The sequence below is a fragment of the Pelodiscus sinensis genome, chromosome 1 (genome assembly GCF_052426305.1).
Source record: "Pelodiscus sinensis isolate ZL-2025 chromosome 1, ASM5242630v1, whole genome shotgun sequence".
In the NCBI taxonomy this organism is placed as follows: Eukaryota; Metazoa; Chordata; order Testudines; family Trionychidae; genus Pelodiscus; species Pelodiscus sinensis.
Genome location: NC_143052.1, coordinates 358887305 through 358904974, shown reverse-complemented (window position 1 = coordinate 358904974; position 17670 = coordinate 358887305). Strand labels below are relative to the sequence as shown.

Sequence of the window (17670 nt, the reverse complement as noted above, 5' to 3'; positions counted from 1 at the left end):
CATACATTTTGTATGTTGAAAGAAAATTAAATTTTAACTTTTCACTGAGTCATTACAATGCACAGTAGCCAAATATTTGTAGAAATAATGCATTGGGCAAGGGCTTAGAAAAGAAAAGGTATAAAACTTCATAAAATTCCCCTCTACTCCTTACATGGCACACCTCCCAGAGATATTCAAAGCCCCAGAGAGCTCTCGCCTGGGTGGTAGAAATCACCCTTCAGTTACACACCGTGCCATTCTATGTTTTAATAAAGTCTCAGTGATGTGAACTAGTTCAAAATATATTTCCTCATCTAAGCATCACCACAATATTTTCCGTTTGGCAAACCACATGACTGAGTCTATGATTGTTTTTTTGCATTCCATTTAACTGGTAGGATCAAAGACTTCGTTCTGGGCTGGCTGCAGCGGGCCAGGGTGAATGTAAAGGCCGGGAAGTGCAAGGTGGGGATGGCAGAGGTGTCTCCCCTGGGCCATATGATGGGGAGCAGCTGCTTGAAGCCCAGCCCAGACAAGATGGAGGCTCTCAGAGACTGGCTGGTTCCCCCTGGCCAGGAAGCAAGCGCAGGGATTGCGGGGCACTGCTGGGCTGTGTCTACACTGGCATGAATTTCCGGAACTGCTTAAAACGGAATACTATTCCGTTTTCAGTTTTTCCGGAAAAGGAGCGTCTACATTAGCAGGCTGCTTTTCCGGAAAAGCCCTTTTTCCGGAAAAGTGCCTGTGGCCAATGTAGACGCGCTTTTCCGGAAAAGAGCCCCGATCGCCATTTTCGCGATCGGGGCTTTTTTCCAGAAAAGACTACTGGGCTGTCTACACTGGCCCTTTTCCGGAACAGTGTTCCAGAACAAGGACTTATGCCCGAGCGGGAGCAAAATAGTTTTTCTGGAATAGCGGCTGATTTTGTACAGTAGAGCATCGTTGCTTTTCCGGAAATTCAAGGGCCAGTGTAGACAGCTCGCAGCTTATTCCGGAAAAGCGGCTGATTTTCTGGAATAAGTGGCCCAGTGTAGACACAGCCCTGGAGATTTGTGCCCCATGTTAGCTCCATCGCAGCCCTGATTACGGAGCTGTGTTAGAAGGGGAAGCCAGACACGGTGGGCTGGGCTGAGGCAAAGCAGATGACTCTCTGCACACTGAAGGAGGCCCTGGTCAAAGCCCCAGTGCTGGTACACCCACACTGTGGGCGTGTCTAAACTACATGGCTCCGTCGATGGAGCCATGTAGATTAGGCTGATCGGCAGAGGGACATGAAGCCGCTATTTAAATAATTGCAGCTTCATTTAAATGTATATGGCTGCCACGCTGAGCCGACAAACAGCTGACCAGCTGTTTGTTGGCTCAGTGCGCTAGTCTGGATGCTCTCGCGCTGACCTGAAAGCCCTTTATCGACCTCCCCGTTATGCCTCGTAGGATGATGTTTACCGGGGTGGTCAATAAAGGGCTTTCATGTCGACAGGGGAGCATCCAGACTGCCCCGATCTGCCGACAAACAGCTGGTCGGCAGAGCGGGGCAGCCATTTAAATTTAAATGAAGCCACAATTATTTAAATCACGGCTTCATTTCCCTTTGCCAAACAAACAAATCTACATGGCTCTGTCGACGGAGCCATGTAGTTTAGACGTACCCTGTGACAAACCCTTCCTGGTGTTTACTGACATCTCAGGCACAGGGCTGGGGGCGGTGCTGATGCAGGTGGATGAGAAGGGGGAGCGACACCCCATCATGTACCTGAGCAGGAAGCTGCTGCCCGGGAGCAGAGCGACGCGGCCGGAGAGAGGGACGCCTGGCGACGGTGTGGGCTCTTCAAAAACTGCAGCCATATCTGTTTGGGTGGCATTGTGCGGTGTACACCAACCACTCCCCCAGCATGACTTCAGATGAAGCGAGTCAACACAAAGCTCCTGAGATGAAGCCCTCTCCTGCAGGATTACCTCCCGGAGGGTCCATGTTAAAGGGAGTGCTAATGTCATAGCTGATGCTTTATCCCGGAGCGGGGGGTCTGAATTTCCCTAGGCCACTGGCTGCGTGGCCCTGCTCAGTGAGGTCTCGAAGCAGGGAGAGATGGGCTGTAGTGGGGTTGTGTTTGCTCTGTTCCCCTTGTTATGTGATTCCTACTGCCCTCTGCTTCCCTGTCGTGACTCCGTGTGTGTGCTGTGCCCAGCGGGGGAGGGGATCCTTGGGAGAGAACCCCCGAGGGACGGCACATAGGGAATGGCCCAGGCTGGCCTGTCACCTGATCCTCGGGGGAAGATGCCACCCGTGATAGTGGAAAAAAGAAGATTAAGGGGGGACATGATAGCGGTTTTCAAATATCTAAAAGGGTGTCACAAGGAGGAAGGAGAAAATTTGTTCCTCTTGGTTTCTGAGGACAGGACAAGCAGTAATGGGCTTAAAGTGCAGCAGGGGAGGTTTAGATTTGACATTAGGAAAAAATTCCTAACTGTCAGGGTGGTCAAATATTGGAATAAATTGCCAAGGGAGGTGGTGGCATCTCCCTCTCTGGAGATATTTAAGAACATGTTAGATAGACATCTGTCAGGGATGGTGTAGATGAAGCTTGGTCCTGCCTTGAGGGCGGGGGGCTGGACTCGATGACCTCTTGAGGTCCCTTCCAGTCCTATGATTCTATGATTCTATAGTCAGATAGCACCGTGGGCCCAGGAAGCAGGAAAAAAGAGGGGGCAGAACAGCCTGGAGAGCGGGGGACTAGTTGCCGTGGGACTTTCCTCTCTCTCTCTGGGCTGGGATGCAAGAAGAGGTGGGGAACAGGTCCCTTCTCCCCAAGAGGGATGGGGTGGACTGCTCCTGGTGCCATGTTAATGATGATCCTGTTCTTCGCTGTCCCTGTGAATCAATAAGCCTTCCGTTCTGGATGGGGGCGCAGGGCCCGGTGACTCCCCCACACTCTGTGACACCCAGTAAAGGCCATTCGAAAGTCTTTCTATAGAGCCCAGAAGTATGTGTTCCCCATTATAGTCTACTAGACACCCTGGAGTCTGGACAGGCACTCTCTCGCTACAGAGTTATTAACAAACTGAGAATATGCACTGCCATGTGAGAACAAACCAGTTTCCCTTAAGTGAATTCCCATGAGATGGCAGATCAGGTTATTAGTAGAATGAAATGGGTTTACTATTGATTTTCTCTCCTTTCAATAGGAATTAGTCAAAGTGCTCTAATCAGCTAAGTCCTAAGTTATGTCTGCCAATACAGTGCAGTTTTCAATAGCCTAAATAGCCCCTGGAATCATGATTACAGATTCCACTCTACCAAAACACTGCAATGGCTGTGGAAGGGGGGTGGAGGGACATGGATATTACTCAGGCAGTAACAGGGGATGGGCAGGGAGGACTGAGCAAAGAGCAGGGTTTTGGGGGAAGGAGGCAGAGGAGCTGTGGAGTCTTGGTGGAAGAGCTGGGGGAAGGAGACGAGTATCGGTGGAAGAGGTGGGCAAGGGTTAGATTCCTGGGGGTCAAATACCGGCTGTTAAAAAGGCAACGACCAATGGGTTGTGCAGAGACGGATTTCCCAGTTTCTCATGCTTCCAGAGCACAGTAAAGTGCAGAAGGGATTTAATGTCACTTGGCTTGTCCAGTCTATGATTCAAGAGGGCCCAACACCACCTCACCAGCTACCTCTGCACGGAATTAGTTCCGACAGCCATAGCAGCAGGACAAATCATTATACTCATCTGTGACCAATGAGCTGTAGCAGCTTGCCCTGCATCTGTTTGGTTCTCACCCCGTAGATGACAGGGTTTAGCATGGGGGCTAAGAGGGCGCACACACTCGCAATGAGAACCTGGGAATGGCGGGGCACGCTCTGGCCAAACCGATGTATGAGGGCGGAGAAGAGAGAAGTCAGGTAAAAGGTTAAGATGGAAAAGAGGTGGGAGCTGCAGGTTCCAAATGTCTTGAGCCGGGTGTCCTTAGTGGGGAGGCTGAAGATGGCCCTGAGGATCTGGGTGTAGGACACAGCAGTAAGAAACATATCCAGACCCATCGCAGCGAATACAACAAAGAGGCCATAATAACTACTGATGCTGAGGTCCGTGCAGGCCAGCTTCACCATGGTTATGTGTTCACAGTACGGCTGGGGAATGATGTTCGTTCTGTAGTAGGGGCACCGCTTCACCAGGAAGGGATAAGGCAGTGCAAGGATGGCACCTCGCAACACCATGCCCAGGCCGGTCTTGGCCACCACGGGGTTTGTCAGGATGGTGGAATGTCTCAGGGGATGGCAGATGGCCACGTAGCGATCCACAGCCATGGCCATGAAGATCCCAGATTCCATCACTGAGAAGCCATGAATGAAGTACAGCTGGGCGAGGCAGGCACTGAAATCGATCTCCCTGGAATTGAACCAGAAGATGCTCAGCATTTTGGGCAGGATGGATGTAGACACAACCAGGTCGGTGATGGCCAGCATGCAGAGGAAATAGTACATGGGCTCATGGAGGCTTGGTTCCATTTTCACAATGAAGATCATAATGAAGTTCCCCAAAATGGCTATGATGTACATGATGCAGAAGGGGATGGAGATCCAGACATGTTCCCTCTCTAGACCAGGAATGCCCAGCAGGATGAAGGTGGAGGGGTTGAACAAGATGGTTGTGTTTGAGTCTGACATGGAGTAGGGAAGAAGGTGTCCAACTTTGAGGCAGAACGGTGTCTCCTATTACAACTTCTTGTATGGCTCCAGGATCTAGAGTTAGATGACTCTCAAAAATACCTAGATGGAGAGACAATGTTAATATGAGACATTACAGGAGCTTGTGCTCTTGGGTGACATAGATATCATAGAACACTAGAATTGGAAGGGACCTCGAGAGAGCATCGAATCGAGTCCCCTGCCCTCACGGCAGGACCAAGCATCATATAGGGCGTCCCTGACAGGTGTCTGTCTAACCTGCTCTGAAATATCTCCAGAGATGGAGATTCCACAATCTCCCTTGGCAACTTATTCTAGTGTTTAATCACCCTGACAGGTTTTTCCCAATGTCCAACCTAAACATTCTTTGCAGCAATTTAAACACATTGGTTACGTCTACATTGGCCCCTTTTCCGGAAGGGGCATGTTAATTTCAGCAATCGTAATAGGGAAATCCGCGGGGGATTTAAATATCCCCCGCGGCATTTAAAAAAAAATGTCCGCCGCTTTTTTCCGGCTTTTAGAAAAGCCGGAAAAGAGCGTCTACACTGGCCCCGATCCTCCGGAAAAAGCGCCCTTTTCCGGAGGATCTTATTCCTACTTTGAACATTTCTCCCCTCCCCCCTCTTTGTAACACCCTTTTCGATACTTCAAATATTATTCAGAAATCAAATTATGACGAACTGACCTTACTAATGCCAATTCCATATTTCATGATCTGTCAATCGTTCTCACACATAACGGTTTGTCATCCGTCATTTCTTAGTGCAAGAAAGCTGAGCTAGGGAGTCGTAATGTAGGGAGCTCCCATTTCTCCTACTTGTTCAAACTATTGGAAAAATGGTGGGAAAAGAGGGGGAAAATCCCCAACCATTGTCCAGCGAGTGCTGGGGAGAATCCTGACTCTAGCAAATGTAAGGGAAAAGCCCTTGGTTTCACTGACAGCAGCTCACCAGGAACACCCGCTCTCTTTCACAATGGCAGTCTAAGAAAGACAATGGTCAGATGCTAAGGCATGAGATGAAAAATAACCTGCTGTGGACATGCACTCAGTTTCTGTCTCACAGAATGTATGAAGAACAGAGCAGATAGAAAGGGTATCTGGAGACAAGCTATTGTGGAGACTAATTTAGCTATAACCACTCAAGAGAGAACTTGGAGTCATTGTGGACTGTTCTGTGAAAATATCCACACAGTGTGCAGCAGCAGCAATAAATGCAAACAGAATGTTTGGAATCATTAAGAAAGGGATAGAGAATAAACCGGAGAATATCTGATTGCCTCTATATAAATCCACGGTCCGCCCAATCTTGAATACTGCGTACAGATGTGCTCAACTCAAAGAACTATCCACAATGACCCCAAGATCTCTCTCTTGAGTGGTAATAACTAATTTAGTCCCCGTCATTTTGTATGTAGAGTTGGGATTATGTCTTCCATTGAGCGTTACTTTATATTTATCAATATTAAAATTCATTTGCCATTGTGTTGCCCAGACACCTAATTTTGCGACACCTCAATCTGGGGCAATTTCTCAGATTTGTCACCTTCGAAGAATGTCTCAGGTTTGGGAATCTCCCCCAAGATTCTCAGCCGTGAAGACTTATGCAAAGAATTGATTTCATTTCTTTGCAAGGACCTTATTGTCTTTGGGCATGTCTAGACTACATGGCTCCGTCAACATGGCTCCGTTTCACAAGGCATACCGGAGCGGTAGACAAAGGCTTCCCTTGTCGACCGTACCGCGTCTAGACTGCCGTGCTGTGCCAGATCAGCTGATTGTCAGCACAGCGTGGTGGCCATTTTTATTTTAATGAAGCAGGGATTATTTAAATCCCTGCTTCATTGACTATGTCGAGTAAACTACTTTACATGGCTCTGTCAATGGAGCCATGTAGTCTAGACGCACCCTGCGAGTGCTCCTTTATAATCTTGATCATCTAGTGGCCCCACTGGTTGTTTAGCCAGCTTCTTGCTTGTGATGAATTTTTAAAAATGTTATTAGTTTTTGAATGTTTCTCTAGCTGTTCTTCGAACTCTTATTTGGCCTTTCAAACTATATTTTTATACTTCATTTGACAGAGTATATGTTTCTTTCTATTTTCCCCACTAGAATTTAACTTCCACTTTTTAAATGATGCCATTTTATCTCCTGCTGCTTCTTTTACTTGATGGTTAAGGCACGGTGGCATCATTATTATTATATTAAAAATGCTTTTTTAAAAAAAAATGGAGTATACATTTAAGTTGAACTTGTAGTATGGTGTCCTTGAAAAGTTTCCATACAGCTTGCAGGGATTTTACTTTTGTCACTGTACCTTTGAATTTCTATTTAACCAACTTCCACATTTTTATGTAATTCCCCTTTCTAAAATGAAATGCCACAGCACTGGGCTGCTGTGCTGTTTTCCCTACCACAGGGATGTTAACAACATGATATATGGAAAACTGATCTTGTCAAATAAAAGTCAACTTCATCCTTTAATGGAGCTATATCTACACTACAGGGTTTTAATGCAAGAAGCTTTTTGCAGAAGAGATCTTCTGCAAAAACGTCTTGCACAAGAGCGTGTCCACACTACAAAAGCACTTCGAAAAGCAATGCGCTTTTGCGTAAGAAAGCGTCCAGACTGCATGGACACTTTCTGGAAAAAAAGCTCTGATTGATATTCACAAAATAGCCACAAGAGCACTTGTGCTTTTTTCAATTGGCTCTTTTTGTGCAAAAAAACCCTGTTACCTGTCCACACACACCTTTTTGCGCAAGAACTCTGGTGCGAAAAGGAGTTATTCCTTGCAGAAAGAGGAATACCTACTCCGCAAAAACCCCTATGTCCTTTTGCTTTACTGTAAATTTTCTTGCACAAAAACGCGCTTGAGGTGTGGATGGTCCTCACCCTGCAGTGTAGTAGTAGCCTGAGAGTAAACATTTGATTCATAAAGGAACCAAGGAAATAAAAAAGACTTCCATTTTTAGAGGCATTTGATTTAGTAGGGGAAACATTCAGATAACAGAACACAGCTTATTACACTCAAACGGACAAATAACACTCCCAACCAGTAATAACGATGGCAATTTAGCATATCAAAGGGCAATTTCCCTGAAGGTGAGACAATTTATCAGGAAAACTGATTGGAATGAAAAATATAGATGGAAAAAAGGTAAGAAAAATGGGAGATCTTTGAGAAGAGATCACATTGTCAGGTGACCCAAAGCCTGGCACACAGTGAGGGATCTGGAGTGTTTGGTGAACTGGGCCCATGCACACAAAATGGGTGTGTCTAGACTGGCAAGATTTTGCGCGAATTGTGCAAAAACTTGCCAGCTGTCTACACTGGCTGCTTGAATTTGCGCAAGAACACTGACTTTGTAATGTACAAAATCAGTGCTTCTTGCGCAAATACTTTCACGCTCCTGCTCGGGAAAAAGCCCTCTTGCACAAGAATACTTACTCAAGAGGGCCAGTGTAGACAGAGAAGAATTGTTTTGCGCAAAAATGCCCCGATGGCTAAAATGGCATTCGGGGCTTTCTTGCGCAAAAGCGCATCTAGACTGGCCACGGATGCTTTTGCGCAAAAGCACCTTTTGCCAAAAGAATCCATGCCAATCTAGACGCTCTTTTGTGGAAATACTTTTAACGGAAAAACTTTTTCGTTAAAAGTATTTCTGCAAAATCATGCCAGTCTAGACGCAGCCAAAATGTTTATTCAGTCAAATGCAAATTTATCTCTTCAGCACAGGAAATGCAGGCCAGACATCAGGGCCATCCCTACCAGTACCGACACTGCAGCGCCCACAGGGGGAGCAGCTGCTCCCCAGTGGTGCCTGTAGGGGAAGAAGCTGTGGGGCTGGGGTTTGCCAACTCTGCCGGACCAGAAGGGCTGGATACAATTTGCTGTAAAGGCATCCGGTCCATCTGGGTAGGGAGTGTTGGCAACCCGGAGCAGTGTAGGGAGGGAAAATCAACAGCAGCCCAGGGGCACTGGGTGGGGCAGAGGATGAGCCAGGTCATACTTCGGACTGCCACCTGATGGGTGGAGGTTGGGGGCAGCCCATGGGGGACAGCCAGGAATCGGAGCCCCATCGCTGAGCCATGGGGGGCATCCGAAGACACCACTCCATTTCCTTGCTGTTTCAAAAGAGGTGAGCGCACTGGTAGGTTGTCTTAGCAGAGGCCCAGCATGCAGGTCGCAGTAAGGGAGGGTACCACACTCTCCAGTGCCGGTAAGGCCTCAGTCAGAGGAGTGTGCCCAGTGATAGACACCTCTGTGTGGCAAAGAGGCAGAGACGCTGGAAAGGACCCAGAGGAGAGTGACAGAGACATGCCAAGGGAGGGAATGCTGGCCGTGTGAGCGAGATGCAGGAACCTGGGGTGTTTAGTTGAGATGAAAGGATATGAAGGGGGAAAGTGAAACCCAACTTCGAATACTCAAATGGCTGCCATTAAAAATGGGGGGTCTCTTGCCTCAGAGGGCAGGACAAGAAACAATCAGTTCACTCCAGCACAGCAGATTGAGAGGAAATCTCAGGGGAAAAGTCCTTACTGTAAGAACCTGAGGAGACTGGAAGAGACACTGCGGATGGTCATGGAAGGTTCTTCAATGGAGGATTTCCCATGCAGGCCGGATACTCATCTCTCTGGGACTGTTTAGGCACAACAAATCCTGGATCTTGCAAGTGGGTCGGACAAGCTGCCCCTGGGTTCCTTCCATCCCTGTGGCTCTATGATTGTACCATGTCAAATCCTGGTGTGGACAAGATCTCGGTCAGTCACACACATTATGGAGCTCTAGACAGGGGTAACTGGGTGCAATGTAATAGCCTGTGTCAGACAGTAGGTCGGAATGGATGATCCTAGTGTCCCTTCTGATAATGTACTCTGTGCATCTATCGATAAAGAAACTGGATCAGGCATTTATATTTATTGTGTCAAGAGCTTAGCTAAATTCGATTCATAGTGGCTGGGCACATGTAGGTGCTGCTGTGAGCACCTCCTTTCTTTAAAGCTGGCTGAGACGAGGACTGAAATTTTCCATCCTGGGTGTCTGCTCTTGGTTGAATTGTTTTTTTTTTTTTTAAGTTTCAGGCATAAAACTTCAGCCACATTAAGAAATGGGTTAATGTTGTTCCTCTCAGCAGGACCAAACACCATCTAGATTATTCCTCACAGGTGTCTCTCTAACCTACTCTTAAATATTTCCACTGATGGAGGTTCCACAACACCACGCTAAACTCGGGATCTGCAGCCTGCCTCCAAACAGCCGCCATGAATGTGATGTGTGTGTAAGTATTGCCGTGCCATTAACAATCCGTACCAATGAATAAACCTCAATACTGCTCTAGTTCACCCTTTCTCTGGGTTCATTCCTTGGCTGGTTTCAAGCACTGGTAACAATCAGAGGCCAACTTTTCTCTCTACCCCTTGTAACACCCTTTTGGATATTTGAAAATTTCTATTATGTCCCTTCTCAGTCTTCTCTTTTCCAAACTAAATAAGCCCAGTTCTTTAAGTCTTCCCTCATAGCTCATGTTTTCTAGGCCCTTAATAATTTTTCTTGCTCTTTCTCACAACAATGAAGTTGGACAAAACATGCCTATGTTCAAATAAATACTGTAATGTTTCTAGTGTGGCGCTCCAGCATCTCCATGACACTCAGCAGGTTAAAGTCAGGTAAGAACATTTAACAGCAAGAGCCCCGTGGGGCAGAAGGAGGAGGTGACAGTTTCTGTGCATTAACACACAGCTGGCTCCTCAGGTTTTTCCTCAACTCTTACTCCAAGGGGAATCTTGCCTCAATGGAGCTCGAGCAAACTAAGGGCCATGGTCTCAGAATTCAAACACCCCAACCCTGTTCTCTGTCCCTTCACATCTACTTCGCCCTGGGTTTGTAGAGCAGGGGAGCTCCTCAGCAAGAGATAGTACCTGTGAGTTCTCAGATGGAAGTGTCTTTTCTCGGAGTCCCTTCAGGTAGCTGCGTCCCACACCTCTCTCAGCCCAACATCTCAGCATCTACAGCAGCATCTTATGCCGAGAGATGACCCACAACTGTGCACTGGTTATAATACAGCTCTGTGTGGTCCCTGAGGTGTTCGCTCAGCATCTAGGGGAGAAGTGGCATCTAGATGTAAGCACAGTGGTTAAAAGCCTGACTGCACTTCTGGGCTATTTACCCAGTGTTAGGAATAAACAGTAATTAAGGGGCCTTCCCAAAGGGAGATGAGAACTCCTGGGTCCTGGGCTAAGTCAGACAGAATTTGATTGCTCTGTGCATGTATCTATATTTAGAATTATAGATGATTCAGGAAAAGAAAATTAGGGATAATATTGTTGACTAATATCCAGCTTCTCATCCTCTGTAATCCCTACTTCGAACTACCGTTACTCCTCCTTGCAGAAGGAGGAACGGTAGTTCAAATTAGGAGCTTTAATTTGAACTACCTAGCCCGTGCCATGTGTAGCCGTGGGAAGGGAGTTCGAACTACCGGGCATTTAAAAATGACGGCACCCAGGAACATGCAAATAAAGCCCGGGATATTTTAATCCTGGGCTTCATTTGCAAGTTCGAATGACTACATTAGCCACCCTGGTTCGAACTAGAGTGGCAGTGTAGACATACCCTGAGTGTAGTAAGGTCACCAAAGGAGTAGGTCAGGATTTACTGCCGAGGTGTCCTGACAGGTCTCCAGCTCTGTCAATGATGATAACCAGAAGGCTGCGTGCATGTGTGCTCAATCATGTGTGCCGTGTGGACTTGCACAATTAGTCACTGCAGCAGACTCCGAGAGAGCCTCCAAAGACCATACATCAGATAAGGATTGAAGGACCACGGCTAGTTTATTTTAAATCAAAGTACAGTAATAATTGTCGGTAGACTATAACGAACCACTACCCACATGTACCCCATAACAATGGACTCAGCTCAGTGAATGGGACATCCCACTGCGCCCTTGGCTGGACAAAGAATGTCCATCCAATGACACCACTTTATACACAGGTACGAACAAATTACAGTAGACTTCCAATAATCTGGCACATTTGCGACCTAGGTGGTGCCAGATTATCGGATATACCGGAGTATCAGGAGGTACTGCATACTCCCAACCCAATCCCCCTCCACCTCCCCACCTTATGCTCAGGTCCTGGAACCACCAGTACAGACGCACATCTCCCTCCAGGCACTGGGCACGAGCGCTGAGCGGCCGGCTTTTCAATCAGCTGGCAGGGACACCATGCATAACCCAATCTTCTTCCCCCTCCCCTTCCCCTTTCCCTTCCCCGGAGCCAAACACTTCTCCTCCCTGCCGTAACCCACATGAGAGCGGCTGACCTGCGCGGTTCCGGGTTCCATCCTGGTTCCGTCAGGAGCACTTGCCATTTTGATGCCAGACTATCAGGCGTGCCAGACAATTGGGTGCCGGACTATTGGAGTTTTCCTGTACACATAACTTCTGATGTGTCTGGTTACCACCCTCTGATGTTGCCCCCTCTGACACTACTTAGATACCACCCATCGCCCTGCAATTTGTGGTTTGATTAGAACACATCTATCCATCATGATGTCAGTTTAAACCCTTTCCTGAACCTGGGTCAGTATCTGCGGGGAGTGTGGGTACCAATGTCTTTTTTAATGAGCTCGTGTTACCATTCTTTTGGAATGTGCTTTCAACGTATGACCAGTACCAATGACTGTTTGACAGCTGGTATCTAGTACCAATGACTGTTCTACACCCGGACCTATTACCAATTAGTGTTTTACACTCTCAGCCCTCTTCATGCCAAGTTCTGTGAGCAGGGCCAGCCTCTTGCTCACGGTTTAACTCTGCTTTATATTAGCCAAGTGTTGTCTATTGTTAGCTAGGCCTCAGGTCTCACACCAGCCCTGTGAAAAAAGGGCCCATATTTCAGGTCCTCATCTTTCTACACTGAGAAACAGTGAAGGAGGTACACCTGGGTGAGGCAGGCACTGAAACTAATCTCCCTGGAATGGAACAAGAAGATGCTCAGAATTCTGGGTATGGCTGGCAGCTGTTGCACGGTTGTATGACGAGAACATGGTGTGATGCTTTATGACTGAATATGGCCAATTTTATCAATGTTGCTACCAGGGTTCTACAATAACAATGAATGGTGTACAAGGTATGTCCTGTCAGGTGTCAATGGAACATTCTGATTGGCTAAGTATGACTAGCTTAGTTATATGCTAATATGTTTATATATTTACTGCTTCAAGTTCCTAAAAGCGTGTTACAAGGATGAGGGAGAAAAATTGTTCTCCTGGGCCCCTGAGGACAGGACAAGAAGCAATGGGTTGAAACTGCAGCAAGGGAGGTTTAGGTTGGACATTAGGAAAAACTTCCTGCCTGTCAGGGTGGTTAAACACTGGAATAAGCTGCCTAGGGAGGTTGTGGAATCTTCAACACTGGAGATATTTAAGAGCAGGTTAGACCGACACCTGTCAGGGATGATCTAGAAGGTGTTTGGTCCTACCATGAGGGCAGGGGACTGGACTCGATGACCTCTCAAGGTCCCTTCCATTTCTAATGTTCTATGATTCTATGCACGTATCATCTCTGTGTCTGCAGTTATGATGTTGGTGATGTACGGCCACCAGAAGAACAGGGCCAGTTCTTGGCCAGAGCAATGGTGTGGAGGAGTCAGGACTCCGAGCTCTTATTCTCAGCCCTGCCACTCACTCATTCTATGGACTTGGGTGAATCCCTTTACCTCTGCTCGGATCAGTCCATCCATGACATGGGATAACACTGCCTAGCAGCCACTCTAAACAGCTTCTAAATGTAATGACCAAAAGCACCGTGTGGCGTGTATGTTAGACTCAGCATCACTGCTCAGCCTCACCCTGGGCACTGGGTGCCCTGTAATCCCAGATAAGGTGCCGTGTATGCATAAGAATAGCCAGCTAATGGAAGATGCCCTTTGTCCCCCTCCCTTTGAGCTACTGCAGTTACTGCAGCCTCTGCCCAGTGTCCCACACTCCCAGGTAATATAGGGCCTCACCCTACAGCCTCTCTAAGTTGTTGCCCAAATAGCTGCCAAGTTGACTCAGAGCAAAGGCCTCTAGCCTGTAACTACTGCAGGGATCCTGCCCGCTACAGGCTCCTAGCAGGAACAAAAAGGAATTGGAAGCTAAAGACACTAGTCTCGGCCCTCAGAATTTTGTAGCTGAGCAACAGGGGACAGGGTCTTGAAGGGATAGAGTGAGATTAGGGGGAGACAAAGGCTGGGCTTTGAAGGAAGAGGAGGGGCAAGGGGCCAGGGGTCAGATGGTTTAACAAAAAATACCAAACACCTCCCCTCCCCCCCCCCAATAAAAAAGAACACTGGTAAAAAATTTCGTTGAGAAAAAAAAGGGGGGAGACGAAAATTGTTAAGCAAAAAAAAAAAAAAAAAAAAGAAAAGAAGTGCCGTGCCTTTAAATGGCCTTGCACTCCTCACTTCCTTGCTCCTCCCAGATGCAGCAGGAAAATTGTCCCTGCCGGACTTCCTTCCAAGGGAAACAGGAAATACTGCACATTTCACATGTCTGGTATTTTCTGATTTTTTTTTAAACCAGATGGGGGACCCAAATAATGGACAGTACGGGTGAAAACTGGACACCTGGCATCCCTAGTCCGGTTATAAGCAATTCAAAAGGTGGCAGCCGTAAGTGTTACTGAGTTCTGCACACACCTACTCACCAGTTTGTCATCCTAATGCAGAAGGAAACATTCAGTTCAGGATTTGAGGGGGTTTTGTGCTTTTTGTGGCTTGTTTTTTTACTGTCCACACTAGGGCTATGTCTAGACTGCAAGCCTCTTTTGAAAGAGAGCGTCTAGACTGCACGCGGAACTTTCAAAAGAGCAAGCCGCTTTTTCGAAAGAAAGCACCCAGTGAGTCTGGATGCTCTTTTTCGAAGAAGCCCTATTTACATTCAAGAACACCTTCTTTCAAAAGAAGCACTTTCGAAAGAAGGCGTTCTTCCTCGTGAAATGAGGTTTACCGCCGTCGAAAGAAAAGCCGCGTTCTTTCGATTTAATTTCGAAAGAACGCGGCTGCAGTCTAGACGCAGGTGAAGTTTTTTCGGAAAAAAGGCTACTTTTCCCGAAAAAAACCCTGAGTCTGGACACAGCCTAAGAGATTCAGGGAATAGGGGCACATCTTATATCACCAGCCAGCTCTGCATGAGCTCATTCTAAAAGCCAGAACACCAGAAAAAAAAATTAGTGAGTAAAAAGCCAGAGCAGCTTGTCCCAGATCTGCTTGGTCCTCACCCCGTAGATGATGGGGTTGAGCATGGGGGGTATCAGAAGGTACACACTGGCAATGAGAATGTGGAAATGCAGAGGTATATTATTTCCAAAACGGTACGTGAAGGCAGAGAAGAAACATGGGATGTAAAAGGCTAAGATGACACCGAGGTGGGAGCCGCAGGTCCCAAAAGTCTTGAGCCGGGCGTCTTTTGTGGGGAGGCTGAAGATGGCCCTGAGGATCTGGGTGTAGGAGATTGTGATAAAAAACACATCCAGACCGAATACACAGAGTACCACAGAGAGGCTGTAGTAACTACTGACACGGATGTCAGCACAGGCCAGCTTCACCACAGACATGTGCCCACAGTACAAGTGGGGGATGATGTTGGTTCTGCAATATGGCCACTGCCTGGCCAGGAGGCAATTTGGTATTGTGAGTATGCTACTGCGCAGCAGTACGGCCAGACCGGTCATGGCCACCACGGGGTTTGTGAGGATGGTGGAATGTCTCAGGGGGTGGCAGATGGCCACGTAGCGATCCAACGCCATGGCCACGAATATGCCAGACTCCATAAGCAAAGAGCAGTGAATGAAGAACATCTGGGTGAGGCAGGCACTGAAATCGATCTCCCTGGAATTGAACCAGAAGATGTTCAGCATTTTGGGCAGGGTGGAGGTGCACAGGACCAGGTCGGTGGTGGCCAGCATGCAGAGGAAATAGTACATGGGCTCATGGAGGCTCGGCTCCCTCTTCACAATGAAGAGGATGGTGAAGTTTCCCAAGATGGCTATGATGTAGACGGTGCAGAAGGGGATGGAGATCCAGACATGGGCTGCCTCCAGTCCAGGAATGCCCTGCAGGATGAAGGTGGAGGGGTTGGTGAATTCGGTTGTGTTGAAATCTGACATGGAGGACAGGAGAAGGTGTCCAACTGTAAGGCAGAACAGTGTCTGCTGCATGTACCGTAAGTTTTCCTGGCCACCTGTGTGCAGCCAGAGGCTCCTAGAGTCGAGGGAGATGGTTGACGTGCCAATACCTGGATGGGGAGACAATGTATATATGAGACACTCTATGCGCTACTGGAGGCTGTTCTCATGGGTGACTCTGACTGGTCTCTTAACACAATGAAAAATGTTATTTTCATTATTCACATAAATTAATAGTGAAAAAACTGACCCTACTTATGCAAAATCGATACATTACAGTGCACCATGAATCAATAATCTGTACATGATATGGTGTAAAAGCAGCGAGGAGTCCTGTGGCACCTTATAGACTAACAGGAATGTAGGAGCAGAAGCTTTCGTGGGCAAAGACCCACTTCGTCAGATGCATGGAGTGGAAATTTCCAGAGGCAGGTATAAATATGCAGGCCAGGATCAGGCTGGAGATGACGAGGTGGATCCAATCAAGGAGGATGAGGCCCACTTCTAGCAGCTGATCTGGAGGTGTGAATTCCAAGGGAGGAGAAGCTGCTTTGTTTAGTCTATAAGGTGCCACAGGACTCCTCGCCGCTTTTTCAGATTTAGACTAACACGGCTACCCCTCTGATACATGATATGGTGTGTGAACCCTAAATAAGCACTAGCAGAAACCCACATTCCTGATTATCCCTCCTTGTTCCTGAATGGACTGAAATGCAGGGGGAGAGTCCATGCTATTGAGAGTTCTCCGGTCAGTGAGTTGTTCCAATATGAATATGAAATAACAATTCCTGGGCCAACACGTATGCGGGGGAAACTTCACAGCCAAAACTCACTTTAAGGGAAAGACCTGGCTGTAACCGGTAGGAACTACAAAGAAATACCTGCTCATTCACAGCAATGGCCAAAACAAAGACAACGTTCATATACCTAATAGCATCTGATGAGGTGGGTTTTACCCACGAAAGCTTGTACCCTACGAAATCTGTTAGGGTACGTCTACACAGAAGTGTTATTTTGGAATAGCTGATGTTATTACGGAATAACATAGTCCATGTCTACACTACAAGCAGTTATTTCAACATAATGTCAAAATAATGTCAAGCTGGAGGATTTCGTACTCTGACTCCTGTAACCCACATTTTATGAGTCCCAGGAAGAGCGCTCTTTCTCGTACTTCCTGCTGTGTAGACAGCACTAAAAGCCGAAATAAGCCATTTTGACTCAAGCTACGCAATTGACGTAGCTCAAGTTGCATAACTTATTTCGGCTTTAGCCTTGCTGTGTAGATGTACCCTAGGTCTCTAAGGGTGTGTCTACAAAGCAGGGCTTAACTTGAAATAAGCTGCGCCGCTTCATTTCCCTATGTCTAGAAACCTCATCTACATGGCTCCGTCAACGGAGCCATGTAGTCTAGACATACCCTTAGTTTCCTCTTTTCTAAGCTGAAAAGTCCAACTCTTTTTAATCTTTCTTCACATGGGACCCGTTCCAAACCCCCAATCATTTTTGTTGCCCTTTTCTGAACTTTTTCCAATGACAAGATGTATTTTTTTAGATAAGATGACCACATCTGTACCCAGTACTTAAGATATGGGCGTACTATTAATTTATAGACCCAATAAGCCATTCTCTGTTTTATTCTCTATCCCTTTTTTAATTATTCCGTATATTGTGTTGGCTTTTTCTGACTGCCACTGCACATTGAGTGGATGTTTTCCATGGCTACAAAATCTCTCTCTTGAGTACTAAGAGCTAATTTTAGTCCCCATCAAAAAATTCATTTGCCATTTTGTTGCCCTAGTTTTGTGAGACTCTTTTGAAGGTCTTTGTAACCCAC

General features: G+C 47.0%; 2 protein-coding genes across 2 annotated transcripts; both read right to left on the bottom strand.

Annotated features, from left to right (window-relative positions):
• Positions 1-3694: 3694 nt before the first annotated feature.
• On the bottom strand, positions 3695-4636 carry LOC142819032 (olfactory receptor 52B2-like). The gene is made up of 2 exons (XM_089775159.1): positions 4452-4636; positions 3695-4235 (listed from the first exon to the last, which is right to left on the bottom strand). The coding sequence occupies exons 1-2, from the start codon at positions 4634-4636 to the stop codon at positions 3695-3697; spliced, it is 726 nt and encodes a 241-aa protein (XP_089631285.1).
• A 10240-nt stretch (positions 4637-14876) lies between these two features.
• Positions 14877-15866, bottom strand: LOC102458185 (olfactory receptor 52E8-like). Its single transcript, XM_006117171.5, has one exon. It carries the CDS (start codon positions 15864-15866, stop codon positions 14877-14879), a length of 990 nt encoding a protein of 329 aa, XP_006117233.5.
• Positions 15867-17670: the final 1804 nt, after the last annotated feature.